Genomic DNA, 20,897 nt, shown 5'->3' on the forward strand with positions numbered 1-20,897 from the left:
TGTGGTTGGAGCAAGTGTATGGGTTTACTATTGATGCGATAAAGAATTGGCAGGTGGGTTGTTGTTGAGTGGAGGAGGTGGCGGAAATGTGGTATGAATTGATGATGATGTTATTAGGTGCTGCCCAATAGTAAACATTATCTACTGCAATTCTGGGCGCAGCTTGTGAGCCCTATCATGAATGATAAGGACAAGACACCGGGCTTCCACTCTAAACTGGAGGACTATATCTACACCATTACTGTGAGGTAATCATCAGGTATATAGTATATATCGTATATATATAGTATATATAGCATATATAGTATATATGTGGACGTGAGTGCATGCGTGTATACTCAAACGTGTACGTGTTCACGGTAAGCACTCTGTCTCCTAGCTCTCGGAGGCTCTGTGATCACTCTACTATACACTCTATTCTTATAAGTAAATCTATACCTTGTGTTCTGCTAGTGGTATATATAGTATACATAGTGATAATATTCCTCTTTTTGTAAGTGAAAATGTAGACAAAATGCTTACACAGAGGTTAACAATGGAATTTCATCCGTTTTACGTGAAGTGGCGTAATTTTCTGTGAAAAACGCTATGCAGTAGTCATGAAATATGTTTTTCACTAGTTTTTTCATAGCACTAGGGTGAAACTACAATGTGAACAGCTGTAGGTAGACATCTAAAAAAATCCTCCTTCTTACATTTTTGTATGTTTACAATGATACCAATGATATGCGTATACAGTTACATAGACTCGAGATTGTTTCTGGCGGATATGGCTGCGCGCGGTGAAGACCCTATGGATGATGAAGGCTTTGAGGACGCTCTTCAAGATGAGGTCTTGAGTAATATAAAATGCGGCGGCGAAATGCATGTGTTGTGGCAATATTCGGAAAATTATGAGGGAATTTTGAGAAATTTTCAGTGTTTTGCGTACACTGCTGCCATAGTTCGTATATAGACTTGTACTATAATTAGTGAGGAATCTCCTGAGCTCAGCTGAGGAGAGCGAACATATATTCCTACTCCAACTCGTTTTTGTTGTTGTTTAGGAGGTGAGCAGCTGGAGGTTATAGCACAGCTGGCGCGACTGAACTATCAAAAGACGGCACAACATGTAATAAGGGGGAAACGTATTGTTAACAGTATAGTAGTATAAGTATTGGTGATAGGAGATGGGAGAGTTGTGGTATGGAAATGGATATTTTGTAGTCTATTAGTGTTGTTGTGGATGAATGGGTCGTCAGCAGGGAATCATCCAGGAACCTATAATGATCCCGTTTCGAATTTTCTAAATGTCTAGGAAAACATTCTCCAATCAGTTCATCATGTGAATGTCATCACATTAGGAATATTTTGCTCGTTGTTATCAAACCCTTGGGAATGTTATTTCTCAAAACTGGATGGGTCCTTAGGCTGCTTTTTTTCACAGGTATTGGAGTTGTTTGGAGCATGTACGGCATCGGGGTCTGATATTAACGAGCATAAACTGGCGTGGTTGGTGTATATCATGGGAGCGCTTGTGGGTGGGAATACAGGAGGTGGGTATCTTAGGTTCAAGGACGGAAGATACAGATTAGGTCCGAATTTAGGTGCGGGCAGTATGAGGGCGCATCAGCAACAACAACAGCAATCGAGCGGAGCGCAACCTTTGCACGTGGGAGATTCCATTCTTGCTATTCCTTTTGTCATTTTATTTTTTTCAGGTTATTAATGGCGAAATCGCTGGACGGGTGTTTTCTCTGATGAATCAAACGGACGCTAATACGACACTACCGCCAGAATCTAAGGATGGCTCTAATTTGGAAACTCTTGAACTATCGTATGAAAATCTTCCGCGTGCGTGTGGTATTTTGAGGTCGATGATGGTGGTGGTCAGATATCTTTACTTTATGGAGCAGTTTAGAAAGGTGTATATTGGGGAGCATGCAAGGCAGTTGTCAGCTAGTAATAATAACATATAGGGTTGGTAATTTCGTGGCGCAGTGACGGTGAGAGTATGAGTGAATTTGGTGGAATGATTTGGTTGGTGATGGTATCTTAGGTTGCTCATGGTATGATACGGATTAGGTCCGGGTTTGCTCTATAAGATATTTTTATTGATTCAGATGCGCCACCATCGTCAGCCTTGTTGCGTGGGGACGTGTCAATGGGTGCGTCAGAGAACCCCAGTAGAGTTGTCCAGGAAAGAGTGTGTAAGTTGGTGCATCATCATGTTGTTATTGTTGGTTTTTGATATCGATTAGGATGGCGAGCGCTTTTTTCCTCACAGGCACTGTGCTTGGTTTGAAGGATGAGGATGCTATTCTTGGAATTCTAATCAAGAAGATCGTCACCAACCTGCAACATCGGTATACGCTAGAGCCTGTTTTGAAAAGTAATAATTTTGTGGCGCGCGAAATAATTCGGATGAGAGCGAATATTTCCGATGTCAGAAACCCTGGCATACTTCTATGAATTGGCAGCTGGTGTTAACATAGTGCATTCTGTTGACAAAATGAGCCCGCACCTTATCGTTAGTGGGAAGCTCCTGCTGAAGAATGATACGGTAGTGAGGGCGATGGTGATTTGGAATTGGTGTGGTAGTCTTGAATAATACCGCAAAGTTTAAATTGTTGAGATTTGCTATTCGTCTTGTGCTGTGGGGAGATTCTTCGTAGTGCGTTGGAGTATCTCTTTGTCGTTGTGTGAGAGCCGTAAGTGTTGTGATGTGTATAGGTACGTCATTTGATGGCGAATCATGCGAGCGCGACTTTGGGGTTCCTCCATGCTGGACCGAAATATGGACGATACCGTAACGATTATATGGGAGTGAAAAAGTCCGGTTACGAGTTTTTTTCACTCAGGAACACAGTATTATGCGACTCTTGGTAAGCTACTGTTCATGGAGTGTCGAGACGGTACTACGAGCACGATGGCATTGGAGACTTTCAATACTTTCATGATGCCGCAATATCGGGTAAAAAGTGGAAAATTTCGGAGAATTTTGGGATTTTTTGCGGCGGTGGTTGTGATAGGTTTTGGAGCAACTGTGGCAAGCCGCCAACACTGGGGATGGATCAGCACTCCGCAGTGAGCAGCTCAGGTTGCCTCTAATTGGTTTGTGCAGAGATTTGAGAGGAATATGTCAGGCTTGTGTATCGCACGATATGTAATAATGGGTTATTTATTCACGAATACGGAATATTTTGCGCAAGTATAATCGTTGCTCAGGTACACGATTCTATTCAACTGGTTGGTTGACAATCCGAAGCAGCCGCAGAACTGCAAAATAACCGTCTTTTCAGCGGCTCTCACTTTCTATTGGGATGATCCGGATGTCACCACGCCCCTCCTTAAATTCGTAAGACCCAGGTTCGATTCCTGCTGGCGGCACTATATTCAATTGCGGTCCTTATGCGTTCTTGCATTATTATCACACGAGTACGTTTAGACTCGTCATTCGACATTGTGTGATACGTATATCTGTGTAGTTTTCTCTATTTTTATTACATAAAAATGTTCGTGCCAGGAATCGAACTCGCGATGCATGCCTTGGCTCTGGCATGGTTTGTTGAGTATATTTTGTTTAGGTGGCTGAGTTCGTGTACAACAAGGCGCAGCGTATAAACTTTGACCAGAATTCGCCGAATGGAATCCTCCTATTCCGAGAGGCATCGAAGATATTAGTGGCGTATAGTCAGAGGATCTTGCAACGTGAACAGAGCCAGGTGGGTGAGCGGAAAAATGCGCGTGGCAGGATTCGAACCTGGGACCCCGTGTCTCCCTCTAAAGTTGTGGTCGGTTATCTTGTTGATTTCAGCCGGTATATAAAGACATCTATCATGAGAAGTATAAGGGAATCGGATGCGTGTTGGAGCTCTTCAGCAACGCCCTACACGGAAACTATACAAACTTTGGCGTGTTTGAACTGTAATAATGGATGTGGGGGGATTCGATCCATGGGTCTTTGGGATGGAGGCTGGAGCGCGGCCGTGTTGGACTATGTATATGGTTGTAGATATAATGACAATTCGCTGTCGATGTCGCTGTCATTGGCATTGAAGTTGTGCATGTCGATTTCGATAGCAGATCTGATGAGTTACCTCAAGTGCCTCAAACCGTAAGCTTCATCAAATCTTGTCAAAACTCTCCAGAGGAGTTTGTCGTCATCAGATTCTTCATGTTCTTGGAATTGGCAACGAGAAACCATGCGAAGTTAGTTTGCGAAGTTGCTGAGTCGCCGGAGCATCTAGGTATTGCTAATCGATCATCAGGGCGAGCGCGCATCGGTTGAAGATTTTGTCTGGTTTTTTCTGTTCAGCTGGGCTCGTTCGGGCGTTGGAGGAAGGGCTGACGTCGTTTGACACGAGTGTTTGCATGCAATGCTGTGCCAGTATTGACAACCTGTGTACGTTCTTTTATGACATCGCTCACACGGGAGTGGGCTCGTCGGTGGGGGGAGGTAGAGATGTGATGGTTGATCGATTTGGGAGGGGGTTGGGTATTGTTATAGGTACGGCAGCTACTGCGGAGGATGTGGCCAGAGTGACACATGGGTTGTTGGTGGTGGGAGGGGCTGTGGATGGCGAGCTACGTAGGGTATTGAATTTGATGTTACAATTGATAATGGCGGGAGAATTCAACTCTACATGGAGTATATCGAGACCGATATTGGCGTTGATATTGATGTGAGTTGGTGGATTGAGAGTTGGGAAAGAGATGGTATGGGTATAATTGCACGCAGGTACAAAGATACGTATTCGCAAGCTCAGGAGTTGATTGTGAGGCAGCAGCCAACGGAAGAACGTCAACAGTAAGTGCTGGGTGGGAAGGAGGAATCTTGCTATCTTGCAATTCCTCAACGCTCCAGATATGTGGGAAAGTGTTTCTCGGAGCTGATGGTGGGAGTTACGGACAGCCTCCAAACGAAGAATCGAGATCACTTCACGCGGAATATGTAAGGGTGGCCAGGTGGAGGTCCCTGGTTCGATCCCTGGTGAGGGTGTTTTTATAATCGTAATAGGTACCACTTCGCCCAAGCAGTGCGATCTACTTCGTAGGAGTACTAGAAGGGTAGAGATGACTGTGACGTTACTGTTAAACACAACTGGACTCTGGTGATGCCTTCTAATATACTACTACTGTTGCTGCTGCTGCTGCTGATGCTATGAGTTTCCTTTGCGATATATGCCTTGGGTAGAGTGGGTTACTAACGTAGATCCTTATTGCTGATGATGATAGGGTTAGGGATGAGGCAGTAGGGGCGGGGGAGGGCGATGCGTTATGGTCTATTATGTAGGCTCTAGTGAGCATATCCTTCTTCGGGGGGTAGATGCAGTGGGAGAGCTCAGGATCATCTGTGTCATCATGGAGTGACACTCCGAGAGATATAGTGGGGTTGACCGTCCTGATGGGCAGCTGTGGTCGATAGGAGTGTTCGGAACACCGACATAGGGAAGTGATAGCAACAGCTGTGTGGCATCGTACGGCAGAGAGCTTACGCATATAGCCCGACGACGATGAGGTCTTTGATAGATCCGTTCTACTAGCACGGCAGAACGGAACTCATTTTACAGTTGTGATGAGATCCCGCTTGAGCTCGATCGTATCTTCACGATACACTCGATCATGGATGTGAGTACTAGGCGATGGTCCTTGCTTGCTAGTAGCACTGCTAGAGTTGTGTATGTTGTGACTTTTGGTGATCATGTGTAGTTTTTTCTCATCATTTTTGATGTCCTTTTGGAATTTCTTGGGCTTGAGCGGAGCGGAGGAAGTCCAAAAGCCCCCCGCGCCAGTGCAGGAGCAACGAGCGAATACGGTGGGGTCGGCGCGGTATACGTCCTCTCTACTGGTCATCTTTAGGTCGGCCAGCGCCCACAGAGTAAGTCGCCTGGCATGGTCCGCACGACGGTATCTCCTAGTGTGGCTACTGGAGGGTACTCAGCCCCTGCAGTGCCGCTACCGAGAAGGATGCAGCAGCAGCACCAGGTCCCTACACAGGGGAGGGAGGGGGCTGATAGGAGTAGTGATAGAGGGCTGGATGGAGGGGGTCTAGCGTGGTGTATCAGGTTCGTCTATTAGTAGTAACGCTACGTCCCGGTCGGGGGGAAAGGTTTGGGGAGGCAGCAATAAGGCCCCGGGGGGTCCGAGTCGATTCACCTTCGTCAACAAGGCACAAGCGGCAGCGTCGACGCCCCCACAGAGCGCTTTTGGTTTTCTAAATCGACCGCCGTCAAATCCAAACGCGTCCCCCAAGCCCCCACCGCCACCGCCTCCAGTAGCGAGAACACCTAGTCCATCGGCTGCATTGGCACGATCCCCGGCTGGTTCAATTGGCAGGGCGAGCGCTATGGGTTTTAGTAAAGTTGAGGATTCGACAAATAATGGCGAGGTGGACCGTCCGTTGCAGCAGCAGAGTCCGACTTCGACAGCTGGATTGAATACGGAAGTGTCGAGTGTAGTGATGGGCTAGTGGGGTGTGCATGCGTGCATACCACTCCTTTTGTAAATCGTGATGGTTATTGTCAGTCTCGGAAGCTGTATCGAGATGAGAAGACTCAACTCAGTGTCCGGCGGAAATCCAAATTAGCGGAATATGAAGCTGCGGTTTTGGGTATTCTTAAGAGCGCATCTCGAGAGAGCGATGTCGTCAAGCAACTGAAGGACGTGCTGGACCGACAGAATAGGCTGGTGGAGGAAGTAGTAGTCTCATTAGTTCAGTCGGGGAAGGGTTGTGCTATCATGCATGTGGTTTCTGGTTCGTTTCCTGGGTACGGAATCTTAGCAGACCCTTGATACATGATAAGCCCTGAGGATCGGCACGTTGTCAGCCTCTCTTTGTAACCTTCATTTTCGATAGGAGCGTTATGAGGAAGCATCCGAGCTCGACACTGAGGTGGCCGCTGCTAGGGAGGTCTTCGTGGAGCTCTGGCGGGGCATGGCAGAGAGGGCGAAAGAGATACAATCGGTGGAGGTACGTTGATGAGGGGTGGTGGTGTTGTCGTAGCATCGGGAGGGGAGAATGGGGGATGGAGCGGTACTACGCCTTTCCAATGTAAAATAAAATAAATGAAAGCACAAGTTGTAATTTGACTTGCACGTAACGAAATTCGAAACGATCGTGAGAGTTCCCCAGAGGGTCGGTGAATGAAATTTCGAATAGAACAATTACGGGACTAATTTCAAATGATATGTGATTGACAATAATATAATACATTAGATTGGTAATATTGTGAATTAAGATATAAGCCTATAGTAATATTAGCAGTTTGTGGTTATATGCATAATAGTATAGTAGTGAATATAATTAATATTATATTATAGTGAAATGATGATACTAGTCTAGGATGATAGGAGCACTACTCCTTGATAGGCTTTGTCGTTTCAGGCTGCTCTTAGAGCCCTTGATGAGAAGTGGAAGGAGGCGACTGTTGGGAGGACTACTGCTGTTCGAGAGTAATCTATTCGCGGTTCCACAGTCTTAGGGAGTCTACGATCCTTTTCAGGCAGCTAGCAGCAGTTATGAGTAGTGGTAAGGAGGCTGGTGCCTCTGGTGATGATGATGGGCGTCTACAGCTCCAACGGTCGGTGTTGGAGGCGGACATGCGTACTCTTGAGGAGATGAAGACAGCGAACGCAGCTGAGGAGTAGGGGTAGATCTAATCGATCGGTGTTGGCGGGGATTGGCGATGTTCAGGGCGGAGGTGAAGGCAGCTCGAGAGGCGGTGGAGGATGCTATTAAAGAGGTCACTGGTCCGATCGACGAGGAGAGGCAGCAGGTCGATAAGCAGAGGATTGAAGTAGAGGAGAGAATAAGGAAGCTGCAAGAGGAATTGGCTCAGTTGAAGTAAGAGTGGTATCGTCTTATACAAGCCAGGGTTGATGGGCGGAGCGAAGCAGTTATTGTATTTTTTATTCAGAACGACTAGAGATGAGTGCAACGAGAAGCTGAGCCGGCTGGATGGAGACATAGTGGCGGCCCGGGGGAAGGTAGGTGGGGTCGTTTGGGGGCATCCGTATTCGCCTAGTTCGAGGAGTATTGGTATGAGAGGGTTCCTGTCGATCGCTGCTGTTGTAGGGTACTTCAAGTGGTTATATATTCAGTTTCGACATGAGCTTGACAATGTGGAGGTGGCTGAGGAGAAGTTCGATAAGAAAACCAAGGCTATGGTGTTGAAGGAGGAGCTCATAGAGCAGCAACGGAAGGCGATCGAGCAAAGGTAGTCTCACTCTGTGGGAGCGGTTACGGTTTGTGGCTTAGGGAAAATGAAATTCATCAACGACGAGAAGAGGATTTGGAGAATCGTCGCGCGTTAGAGGAGGAGTTAGACGCTCTCGACACCTCACATAAGGTCGCCGACCGATGGGTAAGGTTAGAAATTATTGATCTCATATGAGGGGGTTCATGTCAGCTGGCGTGTTGTGATAAGCTGGGGTCTGCTGTGGAGGGTAGTGTTGGTGTTATTGTCGAAGGTGCAGAGCTGAGGGCAAGTCTGAGGCGACAGGTCAGTGGTCCGGTTGGGCGGCGGCGATGAGCGGGCGGGTATCAGCCGGTTTAGGTTACTGATGTTGCGGAGCAGCTGTCCACATTGGACCTCGAGATTGGCCGAGTGAGGGCGCAGTTGAACTTATTGCAGCAGCGAAGGCTTCAGGTGGAGGAGGAAGAGGGGGGAGATGATTTCATACTGATATATCCTTAATTTAGCATTGACTAGAGAGGATTACGGTATGATATGTATAATAATTATTATTATGGAAGTATAGCCTATGTCTAATAATATACAATATTGGAGATTATCCTAGTCATTATGGATGATGATCAGATTGAAGAGGAGAAGCAGCAGGCAGTCCGATCACGGAGGTTCGGGGAGGCCAAGAACCTTTCGGTACTATTCAAAGGTGTGAGGATGTCTATAGTACTATGATACGACCTTTTTCAATTGTCATATAATATGACAATTGAAAAAGGTCGTGTTATGACTCATATGACTAATATGACTCATATTATAATCGGGTTGAGAGAACAAGCGTGGAGGAGAGGTCTTAACGCTGCTTCCCGGATTAGGCTGAGGGTAAAACTGTGGAAGAGTCGATCGCGACCACCGAAGAGTCGATACGTAAGCTGCGAGACCGAAGCACTGCATTGCGCCAACAGCTTGATGAGGCTCAATCGAAGGAAGACGGCCTTCTTGATGGCAGCACGGGTGGGAAAGGGAGGCAGCTTCGCTCCGCCTAATTTTCGTTGTACAGATGTTACGGGATGTGGAGATGTACTTGATGAGATGGCCTTTGGTGTGAAGGCTCGGCTGCATTATGTAGGGGAGGTTGCTGAAGGGGAGGGGTTAAAGCCAGAGGCCGACATGTGAGCCATAGGAGCTCCTCAAGGGGCACATATGGAGTGTAGGATGCGTTTATCTTAGGTTGGAAGCCTTGGACGCTGAAATAGCGAAGCACCTGCCATCAGAAGTTGGGGAGAAGCTGAGGGTGCAAATGGCTGCCCTGGTGGACTCGGATACACGAGCAGTGTCACCACAAGGTGGTGACACGGCCAAGTAGCGCTGGTGGTCTGACATTCTGTGGGGTGGCAGTTGGTTTTGGGCAGGCCGTCTGAGAGCTCAGAAGGAGAACCTCTGACTTCGGGTGATGATGTTGGTGCCACAGGATCGGACAGCTGTGCACTGCAGTCGTCTGCCAACGATGATGTTGTGGATACTGCTGAAAACGACGAGAATTTTCGAAAGGAAACTGTCGAACTAGAACATGAGGTCAGCGTTGGAACCCGAGATTTGAGACAAGTATTGGCTGTAGGAGGTCCTGGCTACTCGTGATGATGTATTGGACTCCGAGCTCGCTTCATTATCATCGCAAGCCTCTGTGGATACACCTCGTGGGGAAGAGACTACTGAGGAGAAGAGCGACGTTGTTGAGGCTGGTGAAGTTGAAGAACAGCAGTCTAAGTCGGAATCGGTAAGTCGATTGGTATGTCGTGCTAGTAGTGAGCAAGCAGGTCGTCTTTGCCAGGTGGTGCAACCATCATCCACAGTTTCTGAGGAGGTCCGACCGTCTGATGCTTGAGTCATATACAATTGCTTGAACTTGTGTATTATGCAAACTCCACTGAGATACTTGCATTTTCCTCCCTATCCAAGAGTATTCGTGTTGCCTCGAGTGCCGTGCAACGGGTTTCACTATTAAACGAGATACCCGTATTGTGATTGATATTTGTCCTCTGTTGTTGAATTCGAGATTGTTTTCAAATTTTCGGGGAACTTGATGTAAAATGCGCACTGAGAAGGAAGTTATCGAGCTAAAATGGGGTTGCGCCAACGCGCTGACACAAGCTGTATATGCTATTTGTGAAGACGAACGTGAATTCGAATATCAATCATAATAAGCTCATTGCGAAGCCTATCACTCTTATCTCGCGATTTCGCGATGTGCTGATATTTGCTTCGAAATCTCTGTTGATCTTCGCCATCGTAAATCACATAATCACAGTATAATCAAAGGTTTTCTACCATCCTTGCCCACCTATATTCCCAAATAAGTCATCTGAGTAAGATAGGAAGTTTAATTGCATAAAGTCTCCGCTTTGCTTGTGACTTGTGTACTTTCAGTGAGCAAACATCACAATACAAGAAGATGAACAGGGTGTGCTGATGTCAACTTACCGAGTAGCCGAGAAAAGCTCATCACTATCACGCAACACACATAGAGTCCAGGCGAAAAGGACAATTCGAAATCACCAAGGAATTCTCCTTTCCTTCGTGAGAAAACTTCCTCTCCATCATCAGACATACTGATCCAAAAAAGAGAGGTAGCGAAAATTGAATCAACAGAAGAAGTAACCGAACAGGATGCTTAGCACAACTACATCAGCAGCGCTAAGATAGTGCCAAATTAGCACCTAGTGACAGTAGTATCTATGAGGGATCCGATGGTGACATGAACGTCGTTAGCATCGACGATAGTGGCCTTAACGGCATCAATGTGCATCATCTTCATCAACTTGGTCAGAGTAGCATCATAGTTGAAGAACTCCATCTCGGAACCGTTGACCTTGTAATCAGCGTGCATCTTCATCATACCCGCGACATTGATAGTGGCATGACCATCGGTGAAATCGATGTCGAAGCTCTGGCCCATCACCTTACCACAGAAATGGCCGCCGAAAACGGGAGTGGTGGTCGTAGTAGTAGTGGTAGGAGCCTGAGTCGTCGTGGTAGACTTGGTAGTAGTCGTAGTAGTGGTAGTTGTTGAAGTCGTGGTGCTGGGCGTAGCAGTGGTCGTTGTCGTGGTAGTCGTAGTGGTGGGAGACTGGGTCGTGGTTGTAGGCTTGGCTGTGGTTGTGGTCGTGGTAGGCGTAGTGGTAGGAGCCTGGGTGTTAGTAGTAGACTTGACCGTGGTTGGGGAAGTGGTAGCAGTAGTAGTCGTAGTAATAGGGATCTGGGTCGTACTGCTAGTAGTAACAGGCTTAGCCGTAGTCGTAGTAGCGATGGCAGACTTTGATGTTGTGCTAGTAGTGGTAGTCACCGGAGCAGCAGTAGTGATAGTGGTAGTTGCAGGAGCAACAGTTGTTGGGATTACGCCGGCATCACAACTGACTGATGCACCAGAGCAATCTTTATCGGTAGGCTGGAAGCAGTAAGAACCATCATCTCTTCTCACTAGACCGAAACAAACAGCGGGCTCCTTCCAAGCCTTGCAATACGAGCCGTACTTGGCAGTCTTACAGCCATCAACCTTGTTACAGAGAGCTAGACAAGAGTCTTCGGTAGCCGATGCAACAGCAACAGCAGAAACGATGGTAGCAACGGCGGTGAAAAACATGTTTGACGAAAGACGCAGTCGAAAAAAAGAATCTATAACCTGAGAAGTGGGTTGACTGTGATTGAATATATGACGACCCACATCTCGAGAGTTGGCTAGCGAATTCACTTCAGCTTGACACAGCTGCTTAGTAGTAAATGTCATTGTGTTGATGATGTCCCTCCCGCTAAGGGTTCTTATGAACAGAGGAATACGTATAGTCTACCCTCGTGGGGGTATTCATCTTCAAGATTAGCAGTCTGCAACACCAGAATGTTACACCCAAGTACGTATTCACTTGCGACTTGGTTGGTTCGGTCACATTCAGCTGGCTAGAAAGCTCAAGTGTGTCTGTTGTGGCCGTACCAGACAACTTCTCACGCTATGTTAGAGGATAGTCAACCTCGCCTCTTCTCAATAATTTGTGGTGTGTTATATGCAAGACCGTAGCAGTTGGAAGAGTCATCCCAAGCCCCACACGCTGAGTCATGTGTAGCATATGTTACTCGTTATATAGGGAATATGAGAGCGGGCCTATCCAGCCTTATGATGTGATGTATATAAATTGCCTGATGATGTGTTTGCTGAAAATGCAGTTTTAAAGGGGCTCCAGCAGAGAGTCGATCATGACGCAACTTTGGTATAACTAGTTCATGCCAGCGATGAACTTCGCCATCGTAAATCACACAATCACAGCACAATCAAAGGTTTTTCACCATCCTTGCCCACCTATATTCCCAAATAAGTCACCTGAGTAAGAGGAAGTTTAATTGCATAAAGTCCCTGCTTTGCTTGTGACTTGTGTACTTTCAGCGAGCAAACATCACAATACAAGAAGATGAACAGGGTGTGCTGATGTCAACTTACCGAGTAGCTTCTCACTATCACGCAACACACACACACACTCCAGACGAAAAGGATAACTCAAAATCACCAAGGACTTCTTTCCTTCGTGAGAAAACTTCCTCCCCATCATCAGACATACTGATCCAAAAAAGAGAGGTAGCGAAAATTGAATCAATAGAAGAAGTAACCGAACAGGATGCTTAGCACAACTACGTTAGCAGTGCTGAGCTGTGCCAAATTAGCACCTAGTGACAGTAGTATCTATGAGAGATCCGATGGTGACATGAACGTCGTTAGCATCGACGATAGTGGCCTTAACGGCATCGATGTGCATCATCTTCATCAACTTGGTCAGAGTAGCATCATAGTTGAAGAACTCCATCTCGGAACCGTTGACCTTGTAATCAGCGTGCATCTTCATCATACCCGCGACATTGATAGTGGCATGACCATCGGTGAAATCGATGTCGAAGCTCTGGCCCATCACCTTACCACAGAAATGACCACCGAAGACGGGAGTGGTGGTCGTAGTAGTAGTGGTAGGAGCCTGAGTCGTCGTGGTAGACTTGGTAGTAGTCGTAGTAGTGGTAGTTGTTGAAGTCGTAGTAGTCGTAGTAGTGGTAGTTGTTGAAGTCGTGGTGCTGGGCGTAGCAGTGGTCGTTGTCGTGGTAGTCGTAGTGGTGGGAGACTGGGTCGTGGTTGTAGGCTTGGCTGTGGTTGTGGTCGTGGTAGTCGTAGTGGTAGGAGCCTGGGTGTTAGTAGTAGACTTGACCGTGGTTGGGGAAGTGGTAGCAGTAGTAGTCGTAGTCACAGGGGTCTGGGTCGTACTGCTAGTAGTAGCAGGCTTAGCCGTAGTCGTAGTAGCGATGGTAGACTTTGATGTTGTGCTAGTAGTGGTAGTCACCGGAGCAGCAGTAGTGATAGTGGTAGTTGCAGGAGCAACAGTTGTTGGGATAACGCCGGCATCACAACTGATTGATGCACCAGAGCAATCTTTATCGGTAGGCTGGAAGCAATAAGAACCATCATCTCTTCTCACTAGACCGAAACAAACAGCGGGCTCCTTCCAAGCCTTGCAATACGAGCCGTACTTGGCAGTCTTACAGCCATCAACCTTGTTACATAGAGCTAGACAGGAGTCTTCGGTAGCCGAAGCAACAGCAACAGCAGAAACGATGGTAGCAACGGTGGTGAAAAACATGTTTGACGAAAGACGCAGTCGAAAAAAAGAATCTATAACCTGAGAAGTGGGTTGACTGTGATTGAATATATGACGACCCACATCTCGAGAGTTGGCTAGCGAATTCACTTCAGCTCGACACAGCTGCTTTGTAGTAAACGTCATTGTGTTGATGATGTCCCTCCCGCTAAGGGTTCGTCATGAACTGAGGAATACGTATAGTCTACCCTCGTGACGGGAGTGCATCTTCAAGATTAGCAGTCTGTGACATCCCGGGTGTTACATCCAAGTACGCATTCACTTGCACCTTGGTTGGTTCGGTCACATTACGCTGGCTAGAAAGCTCAAGTGTGTCTGTTGTGGCCGTACCAGACACCCTCTCACGCTATGTTAGAGGATAGTCAACCTCGCCTCTTCTCATTCATTTGTGGTGTGTTATATGCAGGACTGTAGCGGTTGGAAGAGTCATCGCAAGCCCAACACGCTGAGTCGTGTGTAGCATATGTTACTCGTTACATGAGAGCGGGCCTATCCAGCCTTATAATGTGATGTATGTAAGCTGCCTGATGATGTTTTTGCTGGAGATGCAGTTTTAAAGTGGCTCCAGCAGAGAGCCGAGCATAACGCAACTTTGTTATAACTACTTCATGCCAGAGATAGTAGATGACTGATTGAGTACGAAAATTTAGGTGCACGTCACATTGACCAAGTTGAAGACTTCACGTAGAATTCATCTCTCACTGCCCCACGAATACGAGGTCAAATTCAAACGCAAGCCCTTACTCTGTGGTAGACGAACTACACTTTAATCGGGAAGTTGACGAGACGAAATCCTCATAGCCTCAAACAACATGTTTTGGATACTTGTAACACCAACATCGAAGAAGGAACTAGACTCAACTCGCTTGACCGACGATCCTCCGTCTCCGACATCCCAGAGAGAACCAACACACCGACAAACACAGTATCCTATCAGTATGACAACACCCTTAACTATTCATAGCCGGTAACTACTTCAACAGCAACACACAGTCGAGATGAAAAGGACAACTTAACAACAGTAAGAAGTTCTCCTCTTTCCCTTCAAGAGGGACTCCCCACCTAACGTCATCAGATTTGCTGATTCAACGAGTGGCGAGGAAACGAAAACTGGGTCTCAAGTGCTTAGCACCTGGTGACTGTAGTATCTATGAGAGATCCGATGGTGACATGAACGTCGTTAGCATCGACGATAGTGGCCTTAACGGCATCAATGTGCATCATCTTCATCAACTTGGTCAGAGTAGCATCATAGTTGAAGAACTCCATCTCGGAACCGTTAACCTTGTAATCAGCGTGCATCTTCATCATACCCGCGACATTGATAGTGGCATGACCATCAGTGAAGTCGATGTCGAAGCTCTGGCCCATCACCTTACCACAGAAATGCCCACCGAAGACGGGAGTGGTGGTCGTAGTAGTAGTGGTAGGAGCCTGAGTCGTAGTAGTAGTGGTAGGAGCCTGAGTCGTAGTAGTAGTGGTAGGAGCCTCAGTAGTAGTGGTAGTGGTAGGAGCCGCAGTAGTAGTGGTAGTGGCGGGAGCCTCAGTAGTAGTGGTAGTGGCGGGGACCTCAGTAGTAGTGGCGGGGGCCTCAGTAGTAGTGGCGGGGGCCTCAGTAGTAGTGGCGGGGGCCTCAGTAGTAGTGGCGGGGGCCTCAGTAGTAGTGGCGGGGGCCTCAGTAGTAGTGGCGGGGGCCTCAGTAGTAGTGGCGGGGGCCTCAGTAGTAGTGGTACCAACGGGGCTAGTAGGAGTAACATCCGAACAGGTTACAGCCTCGCCGACACATTCCTTGTCAGTAGGCTGGAAGCAGATAGAACCATCAGATTTCTTGATCAAACCAAAGCAAGTAGCAGGACTCTTCCAAGACTTGCAGTAAGAACCATACTTGGCCGTTTTGCATCCCTCAACATCGTTGCAGAGAGACATGCAAAAATCATCAGTAGCAGCCACAAGGGATGCAGAAGCAACGGCGAAGATAGTAGCGGTGGTGAAACGCATTTGAAATTAAGGAATTAACTAGTAACTGATAGGAAACTATTCAACTTACCATCATTATACTCTTTCACGGCGATTTAAATACATCAGTGGTCCATCAGAAGGCACGGCCCGACTAAACAGCAAACCTATCGATAAGTACCAACCTACTCCCATGACAAATTCATTCGTAGACATGACATAGCTAACACAATCGTAAAGATAGGATGTCCCCATTTCCCTGGACTAGCACAAGAGGATACTCGTGTGATTTATGGAGCTCATTCGCTATTCGTCGTCCCTATCGCAGGCAACGATGGAATCTCATCCTTCCAAACTCTAGGGCTTCGAGATTGATCATCTAAAGCGATTTAAACACCGAATAACTCTTCGTGTCGAGTAGTCTCCATCTGGTTGCCGAGACGGGACGTCGCTACATCGTGGTGTCTATGTTACACGAACAACACAATGAGTGTCCCCGGGACACTGGGCCGATCATGTCATGCCGAAAAGTCGCATTCGAGTACCTTCGATCGGATGTTTTCACTGATTTTTGGTGACGGACTCTAATGACTCCTTCCACGCACGACATTCAGCCGCTGGGACGAAGGCTGATTCCGTAACGGCGTTTTAGCTGTACGGATGAGCTGAACATGTTCGTGAAATGCGACCCATAGGATGTGCGCGCATGCGCGTAATGTGCGTAATGCTCGGTGAATTCCTCCATGCTTTCTGGGAGAAGTATCTAGGAATCGGAATTTAGCTTGGAACGATTCGGTTCATGTTGAAAAAGGTGTACTGAAGACGATCCCTCGAACGATAGTTGTCATGCCATAGACTCTGGATGAGCTGGCAAGAAGAGTTCCTTGTACATTGATGCTTCCAATGACCAAAGGCGCAGGCATACCCTCTAGTCGATGCGTTATACTCGCGCCACGAACATATCTCCTCCAATAATCACGGAGGGTTTGAGAATCTCTTAGTTCACCACGATAGAGGACACCAAGCAGTGAAAGCCAGATCGAAAATGATGGAGTCAAGCTCTAGCTCAGCAGACATCAATAACATATCTAATAAACGGAGGAAGTCTTCTAAAGTCGTGGCAGCAGGTACGCTATTTGCTCTTCGTGAGTTGTTGCAGAATGTACTATTATGAAGTGAGGTCGGCAACCCTCCCGCGAATGGGGCGAATTGACAACTAGAAGACAAGGTAATGAAAAGTCAAGTATCACTAAGTGCAATAACTCTGGATGTTGCTCTAACGCCCCTAAACGGCGGCATATACTATAATCAGGAGTGAAGTCCAAAACGAACACCGTTGGCGGCAACTTCAGTTGACCTTCAATTCTGTGGAGTCCTAAACCAACAGCGAAGTCCTTCCTCTCCTCGAGCTCATACCCCACCTCATTGTCGGAGGCCCTCATACAACTGTTTGGGAAGCAAAAGGCTAGGAAGCTGCACCTCTCTCCAAATGGTGTAGTGAGCTTATCAGACCAATCGTGGCAGGACCCCTCCGCAGTAGAGATCTCCGATCCAACCTGTGAGTACATTAGAGGACTATCATAAGCTCGGCCCACTTCTACCGATAACAGACAGCTCTCGAGGTGCCTTTCATGCTACCATCTACTACGTTGGAGTTTCACCCTAGTGATATGAAAAACACTAGTGAAAAACATATTTCACGACTACTACAGGCCTCCGCGAATATCGCGTTTTTCACCAAGTTTCACACCACTTCACCGAAAACGGGTGAAACTCCATTGTATGATGTACACTCACTACTACGTAGCTGCACGGTACTCACAAAATCTCACCTCGGAGACCATCTTTTCCGATTTATTCCGTTCACCCTTGCCTACTGACGAGCGCGCCTCCTCATACTCATCATCACTGAACGATGCACACGATTGGAACCTAACCACTCGAATCAGTCCATCAAAACTCCTAAGGCGCTACTCAGTGCTGGTGAAGGAGCCCACCGAATAGAAGTCAACCGATGCTGGCGATCCACCCGTCTCAAATCTGAACAATACAACTATACTTCCTAAACACTTCTCAGCACTTACTCAGTCCGCGAGTCGTCTTCTACTTCTGAAGCCTGTCGACAGCTCGGACAGCTACAATCACATGAATTCATTCTACTATGAGTCATCCCATAAGTAAACACTGCGAGCCGTCGTAACCACTCCTTCCCCTCAACACAACTGATCCAATTGCACACATCCTCGCTATCATCGGGACAAACTGTCAACTACGTATAGACAGCGCCCGCGCGATATGGTACACGAAAAAACGTAAAGTCCTCAGCAAATGCAACGACTAGACTTGTTGCCAACAGTTTCATCGTGCCTCCGCGAGCCTTCACTCGGCAACTGCACCGCCGCTGTGGCAGGCAAGACACGATAGCCACTTAGCCGTGACCGATCTCCGCTTGTTCTTTTTCTTTCGAGACAGACCCTCTGCTCCAATGCCATCCGCGATGTGTGGCTTCTTAGGCGTGAGGCGCTGCTGCTGCTGCCCGTTACCGAGGGCAGAGCCAGCAACACTACTGAACATGTCCTCATCACTAGCTCGAGCAAAGTGAGATGTCGTGCCGACTTCCACGGCCACTGAAGATGACTGAATCGACTCTGTAAACGCTGAGGGGGGAGTCTTCAAATTCGAATTCGCCTAAAACGAAGATACTCACCATCGCGCACAGTGAAGATTTCTGATCATCCCGCACTTTACACCAATGACTGAAGACTAACCAAGGCCCTCACCAACGCTTACCGTGCTTCCATACGCAATAACGTCATCTGATACTTTGCGAGACATCGGAGTGAATGAACAGCAAGATACGAAACTGAACACATCACAGATTCTCATAAGGAGAGCGAGCTAGGCGGAAAGATACTCGGGCAAAAAATGCAAGCCTAGTGTTCCAAAGGTGCCATAGAAAAGTAGTAATTTCCCCAGCGATTCAGTACTTACTCCCTATTCTCGTCGCTCGAGACTAGACTGACAAAATCATCGGACACTCCTGAGGGACTCCTCGTCGTGGAAGCCCTTATGGATGCGCCGTACTTAGGCGATCCTCCTCCAGCGTGCCTGATAATGAATGGCAAGGCTGTAACGAATTGAGAAAAGGTAATACCACCTCAAGCGCCTCTCCTCCTTCATTTTATCCTCATACGCCAGCCAAGGCCCCATATTACTATACATACAACCTCCTCTGACGCCAGAACAGGCTATACATGTGCCTACAGAGAACATTCACAAAGATTCTCACATGGTGATTCCACCGGGACGACCCCGAAGTGACAGACAACCGTATATTGTGATTACAAGTACATAGCGTGATGACACCTAGAGTAATGATAAGTAGCCAACGCGACACATATCGTGTGACGATGTGACACAGTGTAGGAGGAAAATATGTACATGGTCAAGAACATATGTTAGTGACAATATGGAAGCGCTGAGAATATTTTGGGAAATTCTCATTGATTCCTGTACATCGGAGTTTCACCCATTTTACGCGAAGTGGCGTAAAACTCAGCAAAAAACGCGATATTCGCGGTGATATGCAGTAGTAGTGAAATATTTTTTCACTAGTGTTTTTCATATCACTTGGGTGGAACTCTATTTCTACCCAAATTCGTATGTAAACTTCTATAATTGGTGAGGAAACTCCTAAGCTCAGCTGAGGAAAGCGAACATATATTACAACTATCCATTACTAACGACTAAGAAATATGTTTACCTCCTAAAAAGTCCGGCAGCTGATCAGGATCGACGACACTGTGAAGCGTCGGCTTATAATTAGATCCCAGAACGACAATTTTCGACCTGACATCACAACTGCATCGAAAGCCAGCCAGCGAGGGGCCTCCCCACCTCGTTATTGGATCCACCATCGGGCTCACCACCTTCCATATTGCTGTGAAGATAAAAGGTGCGTTCACAACGAACCTGATAACCAATTAAAAACGTCATTCATGAATCGCTTCGCTCCGCCCTACATAGTTCCGAGCACTTCTGGATAGTTATCGTTGGCTACTTTGGCGAGTTTCTGATCAAGTAAACACATCAACGATAAGCCATAGCACTCAGCGGTCACAAGAAACACTATAGCCTCAATTGAATAGCCTCTAACATTCGTGAGAGGAGACATCAGCCTCATCGTCGAGAAAATCACAAAGACTATCAAGGACGCCAAGTCATCGCAGGAGAGACGAGATTGTTAAATCACATTGTTGAATTGAGAATTAATTTCGATTACAACAAGCGAATTCAGGAGATTCCGAAACGTGAAACTCCCAAGAGCCACAAACAGAAGTGTGTTTCGCGTAAGTGTGAAGCAGGGACGCTGAATACGTTACGATCAATTCTCTTACGCGTATAAATGACCAACCCTTAGCATCACCTGCATCATGTTCTTTACTTGAGGAGTAAATTGTTTCAACCCCAGCCCTTTGAGGTCGATAATAGTACAAGTCTTGTCCACACCGCACGCTGGCAGTCTGTACTCAATCAACTCTTCGTATCTACAAAAGTTACACAATCGACGACGTTGACAACTGCCACGCCCAAGAAGAACCACGACACCTCCCCCTTACTCTTGGACCCAATACCGCAGCAACCGATCGAATGTGGTTATCTTCATCAGCTCCCCAGCATCTACCATGCCCGTCCTCTCGATGTACCTATTTCGATCGTCCGATCATATCTGACTGCTGTTATGTGAAAAGATATAAAGTTTATTGGACTTTCACCCGTTTTACGTGAAGTGGCGTAAAACTCGGTGAAAAACGCGATATTCGCGGTGATATGCAGTTGTCGTAAAATGTGTTTTTCACTAGTGTTTTTCATATCACTAGGGTGGTGAAACTCCATTACTCTTTATCAGTGTGGGAGAATATGCACGTAGTCAACTACATATGTAGGGGAAATTTTGAGGATGAAAATTGAGGAATTCACATTGGCTTCTATCCAAGCGTGTATATAAGCTTCTATAATTAGTGAGGGAACTTCTGGACTCGGCTGAGCAATACGATCGTTTATTCAAGACTACTCTTTCTATTTGAGA

The 20,897-nt window shown here is 47.0% G+C and overlaps 6 protein-coding genes across 6 annotated transcripts in view; 2 read left to right on the forward strand and 4 right to left on the reverse strand.

Annotated features, from left to right (window-relative positions):
• Pmar_PMAR017182 (conserved hypothetical protein) overlaps positions 1-5,133 on the forward strand; it is a gene marked incomplete at its 5' end in the record, with an annotated part of 6,054 nt that extends 921 nt beyond the window's left edge. The window contains 23 exons of the mRNA XM_002767559.1: positions 118-248; positions 739-839; positions 1,047-1,111; positions 1,427-1,535; positions 1,587-1,651; positions 1,701-1,816; positions 1,874-1,941; positions 2,103-2,189; positions 2,267-2,371; positions 2,430-2,542; positions 2,713-2,788; positions 2,841-2,953; positions 3,012-3,145; positions 3,208-3,337; positions 3,567-3,704; positions 3,797-3,906; positions 3,995-4,096; positions 4,150-4,229; positions 4,298-4,438; positions 4,490-4,664; positions 4,721-4,789; positions 4,847-4,933; positions 5,000-5,133. Coding sequence (XP_002767605.1) covers positions 118-248; positions 739-839; positions 1,047-1,111; positions 1,427-1,535; positions 1,587-1,651; positions 1,701-1,816; positions 1,874-1,941; positions 2,103-2,189; positions 2,267-2,371; positions 2,430-2,542; positions 2,713-2,788; positions 2,841-2,953; positions 3,012-3,145; positions 3,208-3,337; positions 3,567-3,704; positions 3,797-3,906; positions 3,995-4,096; positions 4,150-4,229; positions 4,298-4,438; positions 4,490-4,664; positions 4,721-4,789; positions 4,847-4,933; positions 5,000-5,036 — 2,352 coding nt within the window. The 3' untranslated portion in view covers positions 5,037-5,133. The remainder of the gene's footprint in view (positions 1-117; positions 249-738; positions 840-1,046; positions 1,112-1,426; positions 1,536-1,586; positions 1,652-1,700; positions 1,817-1,873; positions 1,942-2,102; positions 2,190-2,266; positions 2,372-2,429; positions 2,543-2,712; positions 2,789-2,840; positions 2,954-3,011; positions 3,146-3,207; positions 3,338-3,566; positions 3,705-3,796; positions 3,907-3,994; positions 4,097-4,149; positions 4,230-4,297; positions 4,439-4,489; positions 4,665-4,720; positions 4,790-4,846; positions 4,934-4,999) is intronic.
• Positions 5,134-6,328: 1,195 nt separating this feature from the next.
• On the forward strand, positions 6,329-10,094 carry Pmar_PMAR017183 (hypothetical protein, conserved; the record flags this gene model as incomplete). The annotated part of the gene is made up of 18 exons (XM_002767560.1): positions 6,329-6,436; positions 6,508-6,678; positions 6,839-6,952; positions 7,367-7,434; positions 7,485-7,625; positions 7,676-7,825; positions 7,899-7,968; positions 8,083-8,198; positions 8,240-8,345; positions 8,391-8,483; positions 8,538-8,588; positions 8,802-8,864; positions 9,044-9,182; positions 9,229-9,340; positions 9,399-9,530; positions 9,581-9,743; positions 9,787-9,945; positions 10,000-10,094. The coding sequence occupies 18 exons, from the start codon at positions 6,329-6,331 to the stop codon at positions 10,051-10,053; spliced, it is 2,010 nt and encodes a 669-aa protein (XP_002767606.1). The 3' UTR covers positions 10,054-10,094.
• Positions 10,095-10,878: 784 nt separating this feature from the next.
• On the reverse strand, positions 10,879-11,808 carry Pmar_PMAR017184 (conserved hypothetical protein; the record flags this gene model as incomplete). The annotated part of the gene is made up of 1 exon (XM_002767561.1): positions 10,879-11,808. The coding sequence occupies one exon, from the start codon at positions 11,806-11,808 to the stop codon at positions 10,879-10,881; it is 930 nt and encodes a 309-aa protein (XP_002767607.1).
• Positions 11,809-12,871: 1,063 nt separating this feature from the next.
• Pmar_PMAR017185 (merozoite surface protein 2, putative) lies at positions 12,872-13,834 on the reverse strand (the record flags this gene model as incomplete). Its single annotated transcript, XM_002767562.1, has 1 exon — positions 12,872-13,834. One exon carries the CDS (start codon positions 13,832-13,834, stop codon positions 12,872-12,874), a length of 963 nt encoding a protein of 320 aa, XP_002767608.1.
• A 1,143-nt stretch (positions 13,835-14,977) lies between these two features.
• Pmar_PMAR017186 (merozoite surface protein 2, putative) lies at positions 14,978-15,850 on the reverse strand (the record flags this gene model as incomplete). The annotated part of the gene is made up of 1 exon (XM_002767563.1): positions 14,978-15,850. The coding sequence occupies one exon, from the start codon at positions 15,848-15,850 to the stop codon at positions 14,978-14,980; it is 873 nt and encodes a 290-aa protein (XP_002767609.1).
• A 1,306-nt stretch (positions 15,851-17,156) lies between these two features.
• The window catches only part of Pmar_PMAR017187 (conserved hypothetical protein), a gene marked incomplete at both ends in the record, with an annotated part of 4,443 nt that continues 702 nt past the window's right edge, over positions 17,157-20,897 (reverse strand). The window contains 14 exons of the mRNA XM_002767564.1: positions 17,157-17,183; positions 17,230-17,364; positions 17,641-17,740; positions 17,783-17,848; positions 17,893-17,924; positions 18,248-18,496; positions 18,599-18,671; positions 18,800-18,916; positions 18,966-19,068; positions 19,572-19,657; positions 19,706-19,780; positions 19,831-19,864; positions 20,219-20,355; positions 20,428-20,514. Of these exons, the coding sequence (XP_002767610.1) occupies positions 17,157-17,183; positions 17,230-17,364; positions 17,641-17,740; positions 17,783-17,848; positions 17,893-17,924; positions 18,248-18,496; positions 18,599-18,671; positions 18,800-18,916; positions 18,966-19,068; positions 19,572-19,657; positions 19,706-19,780; positions 19,831-19,864; positions 20,219-20,355; positions 20,428-20,514 (1,321 nt within the window). The remainder of the gene's footprint in view (positions 17,184-17,229; positions 17,365-17,640; positions 17,741-17,782; positions 17,849-17,892; positions 17,925-18,247; positions 18,497-18,598; positions 18,672-18,799; positions 18,917-18,965; positions 19,069-19,571; positions 19,658-19,705; positions 19,781-19,830; positions 19,865-20,218; positions 20,356-20,427; positions 20,515-20,897) is intronic.

The sequence above is a fragment of the Perkinsus marinus genome (assembly GCF_000006405.1).
Source record: "Perkinsus marinus ATCC 50983 genomic scaffold scf_1104296970664, whole genome shotgun sequence".
NCBI lineage: Eukaryota > Perkinsozoa > Perkinsida > Perkinsidae > Perkinsus > Perkinsus marinus.